Genomic DNA, 22,619 nt, shown 5'->3' on the forward strand with positions numbered 1-22,619 from the left:
AAAAGGAGACCTGGTCGAGGACCGGGCCGCAAGGACGCTAAGCCCCGAAATGATCTCAACATAACCTCAAGTCGTCATGACATCGTCATTTTTTTCGATTAATGTAATGATTAATGATTGATTAATGATTAATGATTATGATTAATGATTATGATTAATGATTATGATTAATGATTATGATTAATGATTAATGTAATGATTAATGATTATGATTAATAATTAATGATTATGATTAATGTAATGATTAATAATTATGAATAATAGTTGATTAATGATTAATGTAATGAATAATGTAATGATTAATAATTGATTAATGATTAATGTAATGATTAATAATTGATTAATGATTAATGTAATGATTAATAATTATGATTAATAATTGATTAATGTAATGCTTAATGATTATGATTAATGATCAGTGTAATTAATGTAATGATTATGATTAATGATCAGTGTAATTAATGTAATGATTATGATTAATGATTAATGTAATGATTAATAATGATTAATGTAATGATTACATTACCGTGGTGATGGTAATGACTGTACAGTTCTGGTTAATAACATACTAATTAGGGAAACTCCCGAAGGTCGACTGGCCCATTCCAGTCAAGCTATTATTTACGTCCACCAAGACTCATTCATATGTCTAACCTACGCTCGAAACAATCAATCCAATATGTTACCCGGTAATGGCTTCCATAAACCAGCATGCCAGGTTTTCAAAACCAGTATTTACCCAGGTCTTTCCACTGTCTAAACTACTACTTCGATTTACATATACATCGTTTCGTATTCTATTTTGTGATTTATTTCAAATAATGTGTATATTCCTTTTTATTATACCCTCTCATCCGTAGCATATATAATATAGTTTTTTAATATATAATATAGTTAATATATATAAATATAGCGTATAATATTTGGGTTTAGATTAGATCCAAATATTAAACCGTAAGGTTCATAATATACACTAAGATAACGACTTGGACTGGTCGGTAGAGCGACGGCCTCGCTTCCTGCAGGTCGGCGCTCGATTCCCGATGACCTAAGTGGCTGCAGAGTACAGCTCCTTCACAACTTCCCTCCCCCCCCCCCACCCCCAAGAACAGGTACAAGTGCCCTGGCTATCTTCCACACTACTAATAGTTCGTTTTTTCCTTATATTTCAGGCTTGTGACCGGTGCCAGTGGCGGGTATGGACAACTGGCCGCCGTTGTTGGGATCGGCTTACGCAATAATACCCTCGGGCACTCCTGCTACTGACGCCCGGCGCCACCATGACTACCAGACGAGTAGAGGTCAAATAATACCTTCGGTGAGGCCATATTCGGGGCGGGAGGCGCAGATTTGGGAGAGTTACCCCAAGCGAGTGGATATCCGGGAAAGATACAACAGAAAACGAGAATATATCGGGGAAGGATACGACCCCAAGCGAGTATATATCGGGGAAAGATCCAACCCTAAGCGAGTGGATATCGGGGAAAGATACGAGAGCAAGCGAGTGGCTATCGGGGAAGGATACGACAGTAAGCGAGTGCGCATGAGCGAGTGTGTACGGGAGCGGAGAGTGTGTGTGATGCGTCTCAACTGGCGGGTCAGCTGCGCCGCCACTACTCGTACCTCGCGCCGCGCCGCCCGCGTGTGCCAGCCGTGACGTCACCACCACCCTCTCCCGCAGCCGTGACGTCACTGAAGATGATTGACGGGAAGACGCCGCCTTCGTTAAGCCCAACGGTTCCCGCCATGGGGTGAGTCTCCTCCTCTCTCCTGTGGCTTCTCGCGTATTCTTAGCTGCTCTTATTAATCTATTCTCTGTATTCTTGATCCATGTTTGGGCTTATTGGCTTATTTATGTGTTTCCGCGGTGCATAGCAGTGACCTCATGCCCCTAAACATGTCCATCTACCACATGAGTGACCCCCATGCCCATAAACATGTCCCATCTACCACATGAGTGACCCCCATGCCCCTAAACATGTCCATCTACCACATGAGTGACCCTCATGCCCCAAAACATGCCCATCTACCACATGAGTGACCCTCATGCCCCTAAACATGCCCATCTACCACATAAGTGACCCTCATGCCCCTAAACATGCCCATCTACCACATAAGTGACCCTCATGCCCCTAAACATGCCCATCTACCACATATGTGACCCCAATGTCCCCTACACTTGCCCCTCCTCCTTATATACCCAACATAATTGACCACTCGCCTATTTATAGGCTTACCTTCTCCACAATTGATGCACGCCTGTAAGCATAGGTCTATCTTCCACCCACAGTGGGAGGTGGGTCCACCCCCACAGTGGGAGGTGGGTCCACCCCTACAGTGGGAAGTAGGTCCACCCCCACAGTGGGAGGTGGGTCCACCCACAGTGGGAGGCAGGTCCACCCCACAGTGGGAGGCAGACCCACCCCCACAGTGGGAGGGTGATCCACCCCCACAGTGGGAGGTAGACCCACCCCCACAGTGGGAGGTAGGTCCACCCCACAGTGGGAGGTAGACCCACCCCCACAGTGGGAGGTAGGCCCACCCCACAGTGGGAGGCAGGTCCACCCTACAGTGGGAGGCAGGTCCACCCCACAATACCATGTTGACTGCGTCGTCCCGTGTGCTAAAATGCCGTCATGTCTGATTGATGAATAATGAAGATTAAGCCACCCAAGAGGTGGCACGGGCATGAATAGCCCGCAAGTGGTAGATTTTATGTTTAGTAAAGTGTGTGAGAGGTCGCATTTAATCGTCAGGCTGCTATCGTGGGGGATGATACTGCTTGACAGTCTTTATGAGGGTGTCAAAAAAGGTGTCCAGCTGCTGAACACCTTTTTTGACCAGAAGAGTGGCTGTGTTGACGGCTTCAGGGTAGGCCACTGCAAGATTCAGGTACTCTTAAACCTCTTCTAAGGTCGTTGGTTGCTGCACATTCCAGGAGATAGTGAAGTAATGGCTTTTCTGTGACAGTTTGGCAGAAGATGCACTCTTTCTATCGGGGTTCACCAATCTCCAAGTTGCATCTGTAACCTAGACGTAGTCTATATAACCTAACTGCTATTTCCCTGTGGCTTCCGTTTGGGAATTGAGGGCCATTATGTTGTTGTTGTTTAAGATTCAGCTACTTGGAAGAAAAGTTGCAAGTAGCACGGGCTATGGTGAGCCCGTAGTAGACTTACCTGGCACAAGAGCGGGGCTGTAACTTAAGAGGGCGATTAGTGACGTATCTCTTAGTGTAGGGGTGTAGTGTAGTGTTTTGACGAGTAGGGGGCGACCTGAAGCCCGGTGGGGGGGGGGGGGTGCCCTGAGGGACCTCGCTGGTGAATCCTACAAGAGGAGTGTGTGGGCAGGTATACCTGATTGGCACCTGTCCCGTGCCTCTGATTGGCACCTGTCCCGTGCCTCTGATTGGCACCTGTCCCGTGCCTCTGATTGGCACCTGTCCCGTGCCTCTGATTGGCACCTGTCCCGTGCCTCTGATTGGCACCTGTCCCGTGCCTCTGATTGGCACCTGTCCCGTGCCTCTGATTGGCACCTGTCCCGTGCCTCTGATTGGCACCTGTCCCGTGCCTCTGATTGGCACCTGTCCCGTGCCTCTGATTGGCACCTGTCCCGTGCCTCTGATTGGCACCTGTCCCGTGCCTCTGATTGGCACCTGTCCCGTGCCCTTTTTCTCGCGAGGCAAGACTTGAGAGGAGCCGAGCAGTGGCGGACAAAAGAGAGAGTCGTGCGGGGCGACTTAGCACCGCGCCAAATTTGGAGGTCGGGCGACGAGCCTATCTCCATATTTTGCGGCTTATGTATGATGGCCGAGGAGCGTCCAGAGTTGACATAGCAGTGGTACACGGTGGACACGACGCCTCGCTAAGTGATGCAGTGGTGGGAGAGAAGAACCTCCAAGAGGATCTACATAATTCGAGGACCCACTGATGGTGGCTGCTGGTCCCAGTATAGTGATTCCCAGGAGTCACTCACCATAGAGTAGCTGAGAGTTGCTGATCTTCCGGATGAGCTTCAGGGCTTCAGGCTTTAGTCTTCAGGCTTTAGTCAGCCTGGCCTCGGGCCGGGCTTGGGGAGTAGAAGAACTCCATGAACGCCATCAAGAACATGCTCATCTACGCCCATCTACGCCCATCTACGCCCATCTACTCCCAGAACGCCAACACTATACATTTGAATGATGGATTTATGTAGTAAGCCTGACTCAGTGCAAGGTGAGTGATGATATTTTTTTTGGGGATAGTGTTACAGTGCATGTAGGAAGTCTAGGCCCAGAGGGCGTGGTGACTTGAGGCACAGTGGGGTACTGAAGAGGTGCAGGCAGCAACAGCCTGGTGTATTGTTCACAGGGGGAGAGTGATGCTATTTATGTAGAACCACTGCCTAATATTAACATGTTATTCTCTATTGTTGGTAGTTAATGATTGTGTGTTAGACAATCGTGTTTGACCTTGGCCTGGTGGGACGTCTTAGAGGAAAGAGCTAAAAATAATTGTAGGCCGGACTGATGGGGCAACTGTCGTGTGAGATTTATATTTATTTAATTTATATGAATTTATATAGAATTTATATTTACGATAATTTATATATTTCGAGAGCAAATGGTATGATGGAGATGGACTGTATTTCTGCAATATTCTCACAAATCGACCCCTTTACACACTATGGGGGGGGGGGGAGTTATTAAATTATATGTGTAGTCATCAAAATTGATTGACTAACATTCACTACAGTATTAGACTACATATAAGGGCACTAGCATTAATAGCAGTAATCATATATATATATATATATATATATATATATATATATATATATATATATATATATATATATATATATATTTATATATATATATATATATATATATATATATATTTATATATATATATATATATATATATATATATATATATATATATATATATAATGACAGCTATATCAGAGGAAATATTGGTAATTAATTATGAGATAAAGACCAAGGAATAATTACTTGGATTATGTCTCTGCCTCGTGTTCTACCCGGAAACTAATCTTATCTACCTAACATTACTGACCAGGAAGGACTAGATAAGATTTTGGAAAGACACTTCCCTTGTTTAGATGATGGAAGAGGCACTAATTTGGTCTCCATAACACTTCATCCAAGGGAGAGATTAGTGAAGCTGCTCTGCTCCTGCGACTCTGGGGCCAGATTCACGAAGGCACTTACGAGCCTCGAGGTCAGATTCACGAAGGCACTTACGAGCCTCGAGGTCAGATTCACGAAGGCACTTACGAGCCTCGAGGTCAGATTCACGAAGGCACTTACGAGCCTCGAGGTCAGATTCACGAAAGAAGTCACGCAAGCACTTACGAACGCGTACATCTTTCCTCAATCTTTGACGGCTTTGGTTACATTTATTAAATAGTTTACAAGCATGAAAACTTGCCAATCAACTGTTGTTATTGTTATAAACAGCCTCCTGGTGCTTCGGAGCTCATTAACTGTTTAATAATTGTAAACAAAGCCGTCAAAGATTGAGACAGGTTCGTAAGTGCGAGCGTAACTGCTTCGTGAATCTGGCCCCCGGTTCGTAAGTGCTTGCGTAACGGCTTCGTGAATCTGACCTCGAGGCTCGTAAGTGCTTGCGTAACTGCTTCATGAATCTGGCCTCAGGTTCGTAAGTGCTTGCGTAACTGCTTCGTAAATCTGGCCCCAGGTTCGTAAGTGCTTGGGTAACTGCTTCGTGAATCTGGCTCCAGGTTCGTAAGTGCTTACGTAACTGCATCGTGAATCCGGCCCCAGGTTTAATTTCTATCCAACGTTGGATAGAAAATAAGTCAAGGTGGTACCAACGCTGATCCAACTTGACACCATCGTCGTAACGGTGGTCCTTCGTTGTTCTAGAGCGTAGTTGGCTCGTTAATGATGACATTAACGAGCCAAATACCATTAGCAGTGTGTCAGCCATTTTGGTGGAGAGTATGTCTAACACAACCTATAGTGAGATGACTGGCAGAACTTAGTCTTAGGTCTGGGGGTCTTGGCTAGGCCCTGGGGTCTTGGCTAGGCCTGGGGGATCTTGGCTAGGCCTAGGGGCGTTTTGGCTAGGCCTAGGGGGGTTTTGGCTAGGCCTAGGGGGGTTTTGGCTAGCCTGGGGGTCTTGGCTAGGCCTGGGGGTCTTGGCTAGGCCTGGGGGTCTTGGCTAGGCCTGGGGGTCTAGGCTAGGCCTAGGGGGGTCTTGGCTAGGCCTAGGGGGGTCTTGGCTAGGCCTGGGGGGGTCTTGGCTAGACCTGGGGGGGTCTTGGCTAGGCCTGGGCGATCATGGCTAGGCCTGGGGAGTTTTTGGCTAGGCCTGGGGGTCTTGGCTAGGCCTGGGGGGTCTTGGCTAGGCCTGGAGGGGTCTTGGCTAGGCCTGGGGGGTCTTGGCTAGGCCTGGGGGTCTGGTGAAGAGGACTCCTAGAGTGGGCTGAGAGAGAGAGAGAGAGAGAGAGAGAGAAAGAGAGAGGGGGGGGGGCTTGGACTTGACACGGTTGCCCGGGGCGACAACATTCACGTAGTGGTGGTGAAGGGGTATTTTGAGCGGGAGGTGGTGGTGGTGGTAGCTGTTGGTGGTGGCTGGTGGTGGTAAGGTTAAGAGGGAAAGAGTGGTTGCCATGGACATGCTCACTTCTCTCCTTCCAGAGGCTTAGAAGATCTTCCTCTCTCTCTCTCTCTCTCTCTCTCTCTCTCTCTCTCTCTCTCTCTCTCTCTCTCTCTCTCTCTCTCTCTCTCTCTCTCTCTCTCTCTTTCTCTCTCTCTCTCTCTCTGTGTGTGACAGACCAACGAGTCTGTGCTCTTGGTTACACAGACAGGTCTGGGACACATTATACATGTTGGCTACACTGACAGACCAAGGGGGAAGGGGGCAGTATGCCACACTGACAGATCTCCACAACACTGACATGACCTGCAGGAACCTAACTGTTCTCTCATGTTGTTGTTGTTGTTGTTGTGTGTTTATCACCAGGACGGGTCTAACTGCCCCCCCCCTCCAAGCCTCCTAGGTCACCTGACTCCCCCCCCCATGGGCTGGTGGAGAGGGGGGGGGGTTGGCTAGGAGGTGGGGTGGGGTTCAGGGGGGAGGCTGTCTGCCCCCCATCCCATCCTATCCCTCCCCATCCCATCCCTTCCATGCTTGTATGCATGGTGCATCTTGATAAGACGTCCAGGAACTTGTTGACACGTCACCATCTTGGTCCAGCAGCATCTTGGTCCAGCAGCATCTTGGTCCAGCAGCAGCATCTTGGTCCAGCAGCATCATCTTGGTCCAGCAGCAGCATCTTGGTCCAGCAGCATCTTGGTCCAGCAGCAGCATCTTGGTCCAGCAGCATCTTGGTCCAGCAGCATCTTGGTCCAGCATCATCTTGGTCCAGCATCATCTTGGTCCAGCATCATCTTGGTCCAGCATCATCTTGGTCCAGCATCATCTTGGTCCAGCATCATCTTGGTCCAGCATCTTCTTGGTCCAGCAGCATCATCTTGGTCCAGCAGCATCATCTTGGTCCAGCATCTTCTTGGTCCAGCAGCATGTCATCTGTGTTCGTCTGTCATCTCCCTCTCCGCCCCCCCCCCTTCCATCTGTTCTCTCAATGTTATTCCTCGTGGACATCTTTTCCAGGTGTGTGTGTGTGAGGGAGACAGTTGTGTACAGGTGTGTGGGGGGGAGACAGTTGTGTACAGGTGTGTGGGGGAAGGTGGGGGGGTTTCCGTCTCTCCAAGTGTTCTGACATCTTTCTTAAAGGGTTTCCATCCCTTTCTATGGGCTTTCATCCCTTTCTATGGGCTTTCATCCCTTTGGGCTTTCATCCCTTTCTATGGGCTTTCCATCCCTTTCTATGGGCTTTCATCCCTTTCTATGGGCTTTCCATCCCTTTCTATGGGCTTAACAACTTCGTGCATAGGCAGAAGCCTACATTGGCTGTTTTTCAACTCTCTGGCAGCTCTCCTGTTTTTGGCGACATTATATGTCACTAGTAAGCGACTAGCACAGGGCTTCAGCACCCTCCTTCCGTGTTCCTGCGTATATGGTGTGTCAGTCTTAGATGTGTGTGTGTAGTTCCTGTCTTCATCTCTGGTAATGTTGATCTCCAGCGGAGGCTGGTGCAGGTTGGGCTGGTCGCAGGCTGGTGCAGGTGGGCTGGTCGCAGGCTGGTGCAGGTGGGCTGGTCGCAGGCTGGTGCAGGTGGGCTGGTCGCAGGCTGGTGCAGGTGGGCTGGTGCAGGTGGGTTGGTCGAAGGCTGGTGCAGGTGGGCTGGTCGCAGGCAGGTGGTTCGTGGGGTTCTGACAGGTGGTGGAATGGTATTGGTCGGGCAGTCGGGGGGGGGGGGGGGGGCAGGTGGTAGTTTATAGATGTGTGGTCGGGGGGGGGGGGGGGTGGAGAGGTTGTTTGTGGGAGCTGTTTGAGGTCCCTAACCTCAGACAGATACGACCCAGACTTGCAGACGCCGCTGATGTTATCCTTTTGATGTGGAAGGTGGGTTAGGTTGTGCCCCAGATGGTTGTGGGGCAGCTCAGATGCCCCCAGACGCGAGGCTGTGGGCACCAGCATAGGGCAGGGTGGAGGCGTCACCCCTGAGTAAGCACACCCCTTAAACTCTCCCCCCCCCCCCCCACGCTCTGCTGAAGGCGAGGGGGGAGAACTAGTTAATTACGGGTGATAATTAATGATAATGAGATGTTAAGGACGAGAGGCAACGCTCTGTAACCTGTGGGGGGGGAGAGAGAGAGAGAGAGAGAGAGAGAGAGACAGAGAGAGAGAGAGAGAGAGAGACAGAGAGACAGAGAGAGACAGAGAGACTGACACTTACTGAGACTGAGACTACAAGACAGGTAGAAGTTAAGGGCCAGGCTTGGGGCGAGGCGACGGCTGGGTGCTCACCCCCACACCACATGACCGAAGCGTCCAGCAGGCCCTGCAGGTGAGGACCCCCCCCCCCTCCTAGGGCTCCACCAGCAGAGGCCCTCACCCTCCTCCAACAGAGCAGAGCACAAGAGGCCTAGACCGAGAGAGACACTCGGCGAATACAGAAGCCTTGGGCAGTGGTGCAGTTAATTCATTCCGATAGACTCGCTCGCCTTAGAATTGCGATTCAGTGTGGAGATTCTTGCTGCGTTCCTGGCATTGGTTCTTCCTGTGGACACAAGGGAAGCGACCAGAGACCTGTCCGTCCACACCAGGCAACCCCTGTGGATGTCCGCCCAAACTCATTCATGTATATATATATATATATATATATATATATATATATATATATATATATATATATATATATATATATATATAATGTCTAACCTACGCTTGAAATAATCCAGAGATCCCGCGTCTGTTGTGTTACCCGGTAAAGTGGCGTATTCGCCTCGTCGTACTCGCCTAATTGTGCTTGCGGGGGTTGAGCTACGGCTCTTTGGTCCCGCCTCTCAACTGTTGATCAACTGGTGTACAGGTTCCTGAGCCTACTGGGCTCTATCATATCTACACTTGAAACTGTGTATGTAGTCAGCCTCCACCACATCACTGGTTGATACCTGGTTGATGGGGTTCTGGGAGATCTTCTACTCCCCAAGCCCGGTCCGAGGCCAGGCTTGACTTGTGAGAGTTTGGTCCACCAGGCTGTTGCTTGGAGCGGCCCGCAGGCCCACATACCCACCACAGCCAGGTTGGTCCGGCACTCCTTGGAGAAAATGATCTAGTTTCCTCTTGAAGATGTCCACGGTTGTTCCGGCAATATTTCTTATGCTCGCTGGGAGGGTGTTGAACAACTGTAACACCACTCTAATGTAACACCACTATAATGGAACACCACTATAATGGAACACTAAACTAATACTGTAAACACTACTTATCCTGAGTAACACTTCCCCATTGGTTGCACTTGGTAACACTGTTATGAGCTGACATATGATGGTTACACCGGAACTAAAAAGGTACACTGCCAACAAGGAAATGTTAACACAGGATTAAATACGCTGCCACCATCTGCCTTTGACCATTGAGACTATATCAAGCAACGAGGCAAGAAACATTGCTTGACTTGGAGAGTACTTTCTATGACTGTCATTAATTAAGGGACGGTTGTCAGCCACTATAACCAAAAGGCTAAGAGGATTCAACAATTGACACAGACGGGAAATTTAACATGAGTTTATTGAGACCAAAATTATGTCAATCACCACTTATAAATCCTACTCTAACACTGGCAAAAATTTAAGAAATTTGGACATGGAACAAAACCTCAGAGATCACACACATTACCTTAAGACCTCTGTCTCTCCCTGGCTGAGATGTTCTTCACAGCCCTCTCTGGGCCCCGGTGTCCGGCACTCTGTACTTACTAAGTCCCTACAGGACCTCTATATACAACCCCCACAGGGGGAGGGGGGAGATCTGCTGTTGCTACCCAGATCAGAAATGCTAGGGGAGTCGGGCCACACGTGCACAAACACTTAAACAATATTTCAATAAGCTTGTTTGACATTTACCATACACTCTTCAAGAGAGGAGTTATTAATTACGTGTGTGACTGACCTGGCCAAAAGGGGGAGATCCATGGATGTTTACACATGAGAATCTGGGGTCTAATTCCATTGCAATCATGAAATATTACATACTTGAAACTATGCTGACTAAGACTAACCCAGGAATTTTTTTAATCCACAACAAGATAATCCGGAGGTCATCTGGGCTGACCTCTTGGAGAAGGCTTCCCTGGGTGTGAACTCTAAGGGAGCGAGGTCATGGGTGTTACACAACCGCGGACCTCTGATGTTTATACAGTGTTCTCTGATTGTGCCTATGGCACCTCTGCTCTTCACTGGTTCTATTCTGCATTTTCTTCCATATCGTTCACTCCAGTACGTTGTTATTTTACTGTGTAGATTTGGGACCTGTCCCTCCAGTATTTTCCAGGTGTATATTATTTGGTATCTCTCTCGTCTTCTTTCTAGTGAGTACATTTGGAGGGCTTTGAGACGATCCCAAAAAATTAGGTGCTTTATCTCGTCTATGTATGCCGTATATGTTCTCTATATTCCCTCTACATCAGCAATCCCTCCTGCTCTGAAGGGGGAAGTGAGTACTGAGCAGTACTCAAGACGGGACAACACAAGTGACTTGAAGAGTACAACCATTGTGATGGGATCCCTGGATCAGTTAGTTCTCTTAATCATTTTTGTGGCTGATGCAATATTTGCTTGGTTATGCTCCCTAAAGTAAAGCTCCCTCCTAAATCCTGGGGACACCCATGTCCCCAGGATTACGAGTTCTGAGGTCTGTCCACTCAGCCACCAGGCGCCCTATATATGTTCTCACCTAGTGAATAAAAACAAATATTTGCGTGCATTGTAGCTGTTACATTAGTCTATTAATATGTCCTAATATGCCTTGCCCTCATATATGTCCCAATATGTCTCGCCCTCATATATGTCCCAATATGTCTCGCCCTCATATATGTCCCAATATGTCTCGCCCTCATATATGTCCCAATATGTCTCGCCCTCATATATGTCCCAATATGTCTCGCCCTCATATATGTCCCAATATGTCTCGCCCTCATATATGTCCCAATATGTCTTGCCCTCATATATGTCCCAATATGTCTGGCCCTCATATATGTCCCAATATGTCTGGCCCTCATATATGTCCCAATATGCCTCGCCCTCATATATGTCCCAATATGCCTCGCCCTCATATATGTCCCAATATGCCTCGCCCTCATATATGTCCCAATATGCCTCGCCCTCATATATGTCCCAATATGCCTCGCCCTCATATATGTCCCAATATGCCTTGCCCTCATATATGTCCCAATATGCCTCGCCCTCGTATATGTCCCAATTGCGTGTCTGAACTTTTCTTCTCAATTTACATTCCTAGATATTTGTAATATGACTTATTTAGTTCTACTCTTTGAATAATTAACTTCGCTGGAACTCACATGCAAAGACCTTCTTGTTTTTGTACTTTTTTTTTAACTGTTAGTAGTCTGGTATTTAAGGCTGGTGTTCCTTGTAGGTTATGATCACCTGCTGGTAGGCAGAGGCTGTTGGATCAACATCTAAGATATGTGTGTGTGTGAGGTGTGGGGGGCAGTTTGAGATTGACAAAGTCACCATTGAAGATGTATTCGGAAAGTCTTGACAAACTTCACTTTGACCTGTCTGTTTAGAGGTTAGTTAGATACCTGTCACCTCGTTTGATCTAACGAGTGAAGGATAACGAGTGTGTGCTCGTTAATAGCCAGGTTTTCCTAGGCCTAAATATACAAGGGGTTGTACTTTGTAAAGCGTTGATTATGTGGGGTGTTCGCTGCTTAGTGAATTATGTGGTGGTTGTGGTGTTGTGTGGTGGTGGTTGTGTTGTGTGGTGGTTGTGGTGTTGTGTGGTGGTGGTTGTGGTGTTGTGTGGTGGTGGTTGTGGTGTTGTGTGGTGGTTGTATAGTTGTGTGGTGGTAGTTGTGGTGTTGTGTGGTGGTTGTATAGTTGTGTGGTGGTGGTTGTGGTGTTGTGTGGTGGTGGTTGTGTTGTGTGGTGGTTGTGGTGTTGTGTGGTGGTTGTATAGTTGTGTGGTGGTTGTGGTGTTGTGTGGTGGTGGTTGTGTTGTGTGGTGGTTGTATAGTTGTGTGGTGGTGGTTGTGGTGTTGTGTGGTGGTTGTATAGTTGTGTGGTGGTGGTTGTGGTGTTGTGTGGTGATAGTTGTGGTGTGTGGTGGTAGTTGTGGTGTTGTGTGGTGGTTGTATAGTTGTGTGGTGGTGGTTGTGGTGTTGTGTGGTGATAGTTGTGGTGTGTGGTGGTAGTTGTGGTGTTGTGTGGTGGTAGTTGTGGTGTTGTGTGGTGGTTGTGGTGTTGTGTGGTGGTGGTTGTGGTGTTGTGGTGCTGTGTTGTAGTCACTGTACACACTGTGAGCCAGCGTGACCGTGTACACTGTGTATTCACCTAGGTGTGCTTGCGGGGGTTGAGCTCTGGCTCTTTCGGCCCGCCTCTCAACTGTCAATCACGGAGGGTTGGACACCCATCACCATGCTAGTGGAGGGGCCTCCGTGTCGCAATGGTGGCGTCGGTCCCTCATCCTCCTCCCCATCCTCCCTTCTCCCCATTCCTCCTGTTCTATGTTCTCCCCCCCCCATCTCCCCCCCTCCCCCTCCCCCATCCCGTCTCTTCCGGTGCCAGATAAATTATATATCCTCCCATCCCCCCTCTCCAGCCTCCTGTTCCGCCTCCTGTTCCACTCTCTCCTTCCCTTTCCTGTCTGTTCCATCATAGGCCACGATGGAAGAGTCCTGTCCTGCCTACCGCCTGCCTGACGGGCTGCCCGTCACTGCTAGGTAGAACAAGCCAAACTACCAACAGCTTTCTCAGGAGAAAACCAGCCTCTTGAATGACCTCGTTAAGCCTCGAGAGGTTGTCAACGATCGTTACGAGAATAGTAATGTTTATAGTGTCTTGGTATAGCGAGTGTGGCTGTGTACACACACACACACACACACACACACACACACACACACACACACACACACACACACACACACACACACACACACACATGCTTGCGGGTTATATGCTCAGAGTTAAATGACAAGTTTTTCTCTGAATGCCCTGTGTTCCCTTCTTTGAGGCTGTGGGTCAATATAATTGCACCAGAGGTAGTACCCCTCTCTCTCTCTCTCTCTCTCTCTCTCTCTCTCTCTCTCTCTCTCTCTCTCTCTCTCTCTCTCTACTCTCTCTCTCTCTCTATATATATATATATATATATATATATATATATATATAATGTATATATATAACAGTGTCAGACTACGGAGGAAAATTGAAACAGGAATTTCCTTAAGTACTTTCGTATATTAAGTACTTTCGTATATGACGTTTGGGACCACAGCGTCAGACGTAAGTGGCTTTGGGGGGTAATTAAAGACGTGCTGATATCGACGTTACATTGACGCTGACGTTGGAAGCAACTTGAGTCTCGACAAAGCGCAACAACGGGCTTATTAACCCACTTGGCGCTCTGCGCCTTTTGATGTGTATTGCGCTGGGCAGCAACACGGGATCAATAGACCGGGAGTGTACCAATGTTGTTGCAAGCGGGCCGAAGGTCTTGCAATGGGGGGAGCTGAGTGTAGCAGTGCCTGCTTGATGGGGTTCTGGGAGGTATTCTACTCCCCAAGCCCGGCCCGAGGCCAGGCTTGACTTACGAGAGCTTGGTACAACAGGCTGTTGCTTGGAGCGGCCCGCAGGCCCACATATACCTGGTTGATGGGGTTCTGGGAGTTCTTCTACTCCCCAAGCCCGGCCCGAGGCCAGGCTCGACTTATGATAACTTGGTCCACCAGGCTGTTGCTTGGAGCGGCCCGCAGGCCCACATATCCACCCACAGCGTTTGAATAATGAATATATTATTTCTGAAATTACATTTAACAGAATTACATAATAATTACACTTGTAATTAAGGTGACCCCTTACGTTTCTACTCGACTTTGAACCTTTTAACTGTTCTTGGCTGCTTGTTAGCCTCGAGGGCTGTTCACTGCTGTGTGTGGCAGGTCAGGTGGCTGGAATTGGTGAGTCGGTAATTAGTAGAGTCTTGCTAGCCATATCAATGTCTCGGAAGGGCTTGTATATTTAAGGAAGGTTTTTTCAACTTTTTAGCAGTCTTGTTTGATTATGGTGGTGGTGTATGGCTTGTATGGCTTGTATGGTGGTGGTGTATGGCTTGTATGGTGGTGGTGTATGTCTTGTATGGTGGTGGTGTATGTCTTGTATGGTGGTGGTGTATGTCTTGTATGGTGGTGGTGTATGGCTTGTATGGTGGTGGTGTATGGCTTGTATGGTGGTGGTGTATGTCTTGTATGGTGGTGGTGTATGTCTTGTATGGTGGTGGTGTATGTCTTGTATGGTGGTCGTGTATGTCTTGTATGGTGGTGGTGTATGTCTTGTATGGTGGTCGTGTATGTCTTGTATGGTGGTGGTGTATGGCTTGTATGGTGGTGGTGTATGGCTTGTATGGTGGTGGTGTATGTCTTGTATGGTGGTGGTGTATGTCTTGTATGGTGGTCGTGTATGTCTTGTATGGTGGTGGTGTATGGCTTGTATGGTGGTGGTGTATGGCTTGTATGGTGGTGGTGTATGTCTTGTATGGTGGTCGTGTATGTCTTGTATGGTGGTGGTGTATGGCTTGTATGGTGGTGGTGTATGGCTTGTATGGTGGTGGTGTATGGCTTGTATGGTGGTGGTGTATGGCTTATATGGTGGAGGTGTATGGCTTGTATGGTGGTGGTGTATGGCTTGTATGGTGGTGGTGTATGACTTGTATGGTGGTGGTGTATGGCTTGTATGGTGGTGGTGTATGGCTTGTATGGTGGTGGTGTATGGCTTGTATGGTGGTGGTGTATGGCTTGTATGGTGGTGGTGTATGGCTTGTATGGTGGAGGTGTATGGCTTGTATGGTGGAGGTGTATGGCTTGTATGGTGGAGGTGTATGGCTTGTATGGTGGTGGTGTATGGCTTGTATGGTGGTGGTGTATGGCTTGTATGGTGGTGTATGGCTTGTATGGTGGTGGTGTATGGCTTGTATGGTGGTGGTGTATGGCTTGTATGGTGGTGGTGTATGGCTTGTATGGTGGTGGTGTATGGCTTGTATGGTGGTGGTGTATGGCTTGTATGGTGGTGGTGTATGTCTTGTATGGTGGTGGTGTATGGCTTGTATGATGGAGATGTATGGCTTGTATGGTGGTGGTGTATGGCTTGTATGGTGGTGGTGTATGGCTTGTATGGTGGTGGTGTATGGCTTGTATGGTGGAGATGTATGGCTTGTATGGTGGTGGTGTATGGCTTGTATGGTGGTGTATGGCTTGTATGGTGGTGGTGTATGGCTTGTATGGTGTATGTTTGAGGGAAGGGTAAGGGAAGCAGGCCGCGGGTACTGAAGGGTGGATAGGAAGGGGAGGGAAGGGAAGGGAAGGGGGAGGGAAGGGTAGGTAGGTCAGAGGACGACGAGCCCTATCCTCTTCCTGTTCCCGGAAGGGCTATAGCTACTGCTGCCTCGCCTGCTTCACTACTCCTGCTGCCTCGCCTGCTTCACTACTCCTGCTGCCTCGCCTGCTTCACTACTGCTGCCTCGCCTGCTTCACTACTCCTGCTGCCTCGCCTGCTTCACTACTCCTGCTGCCTCGCCTGCTTCACTACTCCTGCTGCCTCGCCTGCTTCACTACTACTGCTGCCTCGCCTGCTTCACTACTCCTGCTGCCTCGCCTGCTTCACTACTCCTGCTGCCTCGCCTGCTTCACTACTACTGCTGCCTCGCCTGCTTCACTACTCCTGCTGCCTCGCCTGCTTCACTACTCCTGCTGCCTCGCCTGCTTCACTACTCCTGCTGCCTCGCCTGCTTCACTACTCCTGCTGCCTCGCCTGCTTCACTACTCCTGCTGCCTCGCCTGCTTCACTACTCCTGCTGCCTCGCCTGCTTCACTACTCCTGCTGCCTCGCCTGCTTCACTACTCCTGCTGCCTCGCCTGCTTCACTACTCCTGCTGCCTCGCCTGCTTCACTACTCCTGCTGCCTCGCCTGCTTCACTACTCCTGCTGCCTCGCCTGCTTCACCACTCCTGCTGCCTCGCCTGCTTCACTACTCCTGCTGCCTCGCCTGCTTCACTACTGCTGCCTCGCCTGCTTCACTACTCCTGCTGCCTCACCTGCTTCACTACTCCTGCTGCCTCACCTGCTTCACTACTCCTGCTGCCTCGCCTGCTTCACTACTCCTGCTGCCTCGCCTGCTTCACCACTCCTGCTGCCTCGCCTGCTTCACTACTCCTGCTGCCTCGTCTGCTTCACTACTCCTGCTGCCTCGCCTGCTTCACTACTCCTGCTGCCTCGCCTGCTTCACTACTGCTGCTGCCTCGCCTGCTTCACTACTCCTGCTGCCTCGCCTGCTTCACTACTCCTGCTGCCTCGCCTGCTTCACTACTGCTGCTGCCTCGCCTGCTTCACTACTGCTGCCTCGCCTGCTTCACTCCTGCTGCTGCCTCGCCTGCTTCACCACTACTGCTGCCTCGCCTGCTTCACTACTCCTGCTGCCTCGCCTGCTTCACTACTCCTGCTGCCTCGCCTGCTTCACCACTACTGCTGCCTCGCCTGCTTCACTACTGCTGCCTCGCCTGCTTCACCACTCCTGCTGCCTCGCCTGCTTCACTCCTGCTGCTGCCTCGCCTGCTTCACCACTACTGCTGCCTCGCCTGCTTCACCACTCCTGCTGCCTCGCCTGCTTCACTACTCCTGCTGCCTCGCCTGCTTCACCACTCCTGCTGCCTCGCCTGCTTCACCACTCCTGCTGCCTCGCCTGCTTCACCACTCCTGCTGCCTCGCCTGCTTCACCACTCCTGCTGCCTCGCCTGCTTCACTACTCCTGCTGCCTCGCCTGCTTCACTACTCCTGCTGCCTCGCCTACTTCACCACTCCTGCTGCCTCGCCTGCTTCACTACTGCTGCTGCCTCGCCTGCTTCACCACTCCTGCTGCCTCGCCTGCTTCACTACTCCTGCTGCCTCGCCTGCTTCACTACTCCTGCTGCCTCGCCTGCTTCACTACTCCTGCTGCCTCGCCTGCTTCACTACTCCTGCTGCCTCGTCTGCTTAACCACTCCTGCTGCCTCGCCTGTTTCACTACTGCTGCCTCGCCTGCTTCACTACTCCTGCTGCCTCGCCTGCTTCACTACTCCTGCTGCCTCGCCTGAGGCTATACAATCCATCCGAACACTATACAATCCATCCGAACACTATACAATCCATCCGAACACTATACAATCCATCCGAACACTATACAATCCATCCGAACACTATACAATCCATCCGAACACTTAAAGAGCTTCGTGTTCAACATTTTAACATGTTAAAGGTGTCCGACATGAGCCTCAAGGCTGCTCGAACACCTTGGATATATTGGATCTGATCCTCTGATCGCTTTAATCTGATCCTGTGATCGCAGGATCAGATTAAAGCCATCAGAGGAAAGCGATCCATTTCATCGGTTGATCTCACGATTGAGGTCAGTGTCACACGCAGAGATCACACTAACGTGATGCATCAAATGAACAAATCCACAAGGGCCGCGACGAGGATTCGAACCTGCGTCCGGGAGCATCCCAGACACTGCCTTAATCGACGCAGGTTCGAATCCTCGTCACGGCCTTTGTGGATTTGTTCATGAGGTCAGTGTGTCTCTTATGTTGGTGTTTCAATATTGCAATATACGCTCATATATATATATATATATATATATATGTCGTACCTAGTAGCCAGAACGCACTTCTCAGCCTACTATGCAAGGCCCGATTTGCCTAATAAGCCAAGTTTTCATGAATTAATGTTTTTTCGACTACCTAACCTACCTAACTTTTTCGGCTACCTAACCTAACCTAACCTATAAAGATAGGTTAGGTTAGGTTAGGTAGGGTTGGTTAGGTTCGGTTATATATCTACATTAATTTTAACTCCAATTAAAAAAAAATTACCTCATACATAATGAAATGGGTAGCTTTATCATTTCATAAGAAAAAAATTAGAGAAAATATAATAATTCAGGAAAACTTGGCTTATTAGGCAAATCGGGTCTTACATAGTAGGCTGAGAAGTGCGTTCTGGCTACTAGGTACGACATATATATATATATATATATATATATATATATATATATATATATATATATATATATATATATATATATATATATATATAAGAGTAATATGTAAGAGGTGACTTCTAGTATTCCAAGAAGTGAGTACTTTGAGTACTTTCTTCATTATAGTACTCAGTCATCTGGTGAGGTGGGGGAGGGGTGGGAGGGGGAGGGAGTTATCAGGGGAAAGCGCCAAGCCATTACGACTATATATCACTGGGAAGGAGTCAGGATAAAGATAAGGTCGGGGATTGAACGCCGACCTGCATGAAGCGAGACCGTCGCTCTACCGTCCAGTCCAAGTGGAGATGGAATGGTGTCTGTGGGCCTGCCAGCAGGCCTAAAAAAATTTGCTGGAATAATAGTTATCACAATCGCAATGTTTGTTATCACAATCGCAATGTTTGTTATCACAATCGCAATGCTTGTTATCACAATCGCAATGTTTGTTATCACAATCGCAATGCTTGTTATCACAATCGCAGTGTTTGTTATCACAATCGCAATGCTTGTTATCACAATCGCAATGTTTGTTATCACAATCGCAATGTTTGTTATCACAATCGCAATGTTTGTTATCACAATCGCAATGCTTGTTATCACAATCGCAATGTTTGTTATCACAATCGCAATGTTTGTTATCACAATCGCAATGCTTGTTATCACAATCGCAATGCTTGTTATCACAATCGCAATGCTTGTTATCACAATCGCAATGTTTGTTATCACAATCGCAATGTTTGTTATCACAATCGCAATGCTTGTTATCACAATCGCAATGCTTGTTATCACAATCACAATGTTTATCACAATCGCAATGTTTATCACAATCGCAAACCATATTGGCAACAACTTGCAGAAAACATTGCAGTATTCCAATCCGTCCCGGCGTCCAATCCCCGACCGTCCACAAGTGGTTGGGCCACCATTCTTTTCCCACCGTCCCATCCCAAATCTTATCCTGACCCCTTCCCAGTGCTATATAGCCGTAATGGCTTGGCGCTTGACCCTGTAATTCCCTCCAGCCTATCCTGTTTTGTTAGTACTTATATTAACGATGAGGACCATAGTATGTATATATATATATATATATATATATATATATATATATATATATATATATATATATATATATATATATATATATATATATACCTTGTTCTCTCAGTTTGTCATTCTGTAACAGAAGTTATATAAATTCGTAGTCGTCGGGATGAGTCGAAAATTTCAGTTTGACAGCAGGTTGCTGCTTTTGGAAACTCTGATGTTGATAGAGTTCTCTCTCAGAGTACCTGTTGCACCTCTGCTCTTCAACGGGGGTATTCTGCACATCCTGCCATGCCTCCTGGTCTCATGTGGTGTTATTTCTGTGTGCAGGTTTGGGACCAGCTCCTCTACTATTTTCCCCTTGTAGATTATTATGTATCTCTCCCACCTGCGCTCAAGAGAATACAGATTTAGGCTCTTTAGTCGGTCCCAATAGTTTAGATGTTTTACTGAGAGGATTCTAGCAGTAAAGGATCTCTGCACGCTCTCCAGGTCAGCAATTTCTCCAGCTTTGAAAGGTGCTGTCATTGTGCAGCAGTACTCCACTCTAGAGAGCACTAGCGTCTTGAAGAGTATCACAAAAGAGTAGAGGTGCATGCTAGAGCAAGAGTAGAGGTGTATAGCAGCTGAGAAGCGGCCGGCATATTTCCGTGCGTGTAGCGAATGTGGAAGGGGGTGTGGAAGGGTTGGGTCTACGCCGGCACCCCTTCCCATCCCTTACCTGCCGTCTATGGTAATGGGACGGGAAGGAATTAACGAGCCGCAAGGGGGGGGGGGGGGGAGCGTGCGCGTGTTGTAATGGGACGGTAAGGGAGGGAGGGATCTGTTCCATGCTTGCCTTGCTGTTGCTGGCCTTTCCTGCTGATCTTTCTCTCTCTCTCTCTCTCTCTCTCTCTCTCTCTCTCTTTCTCTTTCTCTTTCTCTCTCTCTCTCTCTCTCTCTCTCTCTCTCTCTCTCTCTCTCTCTCTCTCTCTCTCTCTCTCTCTCTCTCTCTCTCTCTCTCTCTCTTTCTCTCTCTCTCTCTTTCTCTCTCTCTCTCTCTCTCTCTCTCTCTCTCTCTCTCTCTCTCTCTCTCTCTCTCTCTCTCTCCCCCCCCCTCCCTCCCCTCCCTCCCCTCCTTGCCCATTCTGCTCCCTATCCCACCCTATCCTCTTCCTCCTTCCCCTCCCTCTATATCCCCCCTCCATCTCCTTTTTTATCCTGTCCCTCAGTCCCTCTATCCCACAGTCTTCTTCATCCCCTTTCCTGCCTTATCTACTCGTCTACCTTATCTACTTACCTACCTTATCTACTCACAGTATTTACCCACCTGCCTTATCTACTCACATACCTTACCTACTCACCTACCTTATCTACTCACCTTATCTACCAACCTGCCTTATCTACTCACCTACCTTATCTACTCACCTACCTTCTACTATCTACTATATTCATTTCGACAATTCCACTCATAAACCAACATATACATTGACTCTATAAACATAACATTATAGAATAATGAATGACATTATTATATAATGAATAATGAAAATTCATTATATAATAATGAATTTAATAATGAATAATGATGTTAGAAGCAGTACATACGAGGCGAAGATGACCTGGACAACCTGAAGGAATGGTTCAACAAATGGCTACGAGAGTTAAACTCTAGCAATTGTAAAGTAATGAGGATAAGTGTAGGGAGCAGGAGGCCACATACAAGGTACCGTTTGGGAGGAAGTCCTTCGAGAAGTTAGGGAGAAAGATCTGGGGGTTGATATTACACCGGACCTGTCCCCCTGAAGCCCACATTAAGAGGATAACATCAGCGGCATTTGCAAGGCTGGCCAACTTAAGAACGGCCTTTAGAAGCTTGTGTAAGGAATCTTTCAGAACTTTGTATGCCACATATGTCAGACCAATCCTGGAGTATGCAGCCCCAGCATGGAGTCCATATTTAATCAAGCGTAAGACTAAACTGGAAAAGGTTCAAAGGTTTGCCACCAGACTAGTACCCGAGCTGAGAGGTATGAGCTACGAGGAGAGACTACGGGAATTAAACCTCACGTCACTGGGAGACAGAAGAGTTAGAGAGGACATGATCACCACATAAATGATTCTCAGACGAATTGATAGGGTAGATAAAGACACGCACTAGGGGACACAGGTGGAAATTAAGTGCCCAAATGAGCCATAGAGACGTTAGAAAGAACTTTTTTAGTGTCAGAGTGGTTGACAAATGGAATGCATTAGGCAGTGATGTGGTGGAGGCTGACTCCATACACAGTTTCAAGTGTAGATATGATAGAGCCCAATAGGCTCAGGAACCTGTACACCAGTTGATTGACAGTTGAGAGGCGGGACCAAAGAGCCAGAGCTCAACCCCCGCAAACACAACTAGGTGAGTACAATTCGCTAAGTACACAGGCTGCTTCCTGTGTACTCACCTAATTGTGCTTGCGGGGGTTGAGCTTTGTCTCTTTGGTCCCGCCTCTCAACTGTCAATGCGTTTGAACCTTCTCCAATTTAGTGTTATATGTGTGTTTAGACATGGACTCCATGCTGGAGCTGCATACTCCAGGATTGGTCTGACATATGTGGCATACAAAGTTCTGAATGTTTACTTACACAAGTTTCTGAAGGCCGTTCTTATGTTAGCCAACCTGGCATATGCCGCTGATGTTATCCTCTTGATATGGGCTTTAGGGGACAGATCTGGCATGATGTCAACCCCCCAAGTCTTTCTCTCTGACTCTTGCAGGATTTCATCTCCCAGATGATACCTTGTATCTGGTCTCCTGCTCCCTACACCTATCTTCATTACATTACATTTGCTTGGGTTAAACTCTAACAACCATTTGTTCAACCATTCCTGCAGCTTGTCCAGGTCTTCTTGAAGCCTCAAGCT

General features: G+C 48.1%; 1 protein-coding gene across 2 annotated transcripts in view; it reads left to right on the top strand.

Moving 5' to 3' along the window:
- LOC123763138 (uncharacterized) overlaps positions 1 to 22,619 on the top strand; it is a 180,599-nt gene that overhangs the window by 50,470 nt on the left and 107,510 nt on the right. For both annotated transcript variants that reach the window (XM_069303133.1, XM_069303134.1), the window contains exon 2: positions 1,173 to 1,751. In XM_069303133.1, the coding sequence (XP_069159234.1) occupies positions 1,699 to 1,751 (53 nt within the window). In that variant the 5' untranslated portion in view covers positions 1,173 to 1,698. The remainder of the gene's footprint in view (positions 1 to 1,172; positions 1,752 to 22,619) is intronic.

This window comes from Procambarus clarkii, chromosome 49 (assembly GCF_040958095.1).
Source record: "Procambarus clarkii isolate CNS0578487 chromosome 49, FALCON_Pclarkii_2.0, whole genome shotgun sequence".
In the NCBI taxonomy this organism is placed as follows: domain Eukaryota; kingdom Metazoa; phylum Arthropoda; class Malacostraca; order Decapoda; family Cambaridae; genus Procambarus; species Procambarus clarkii.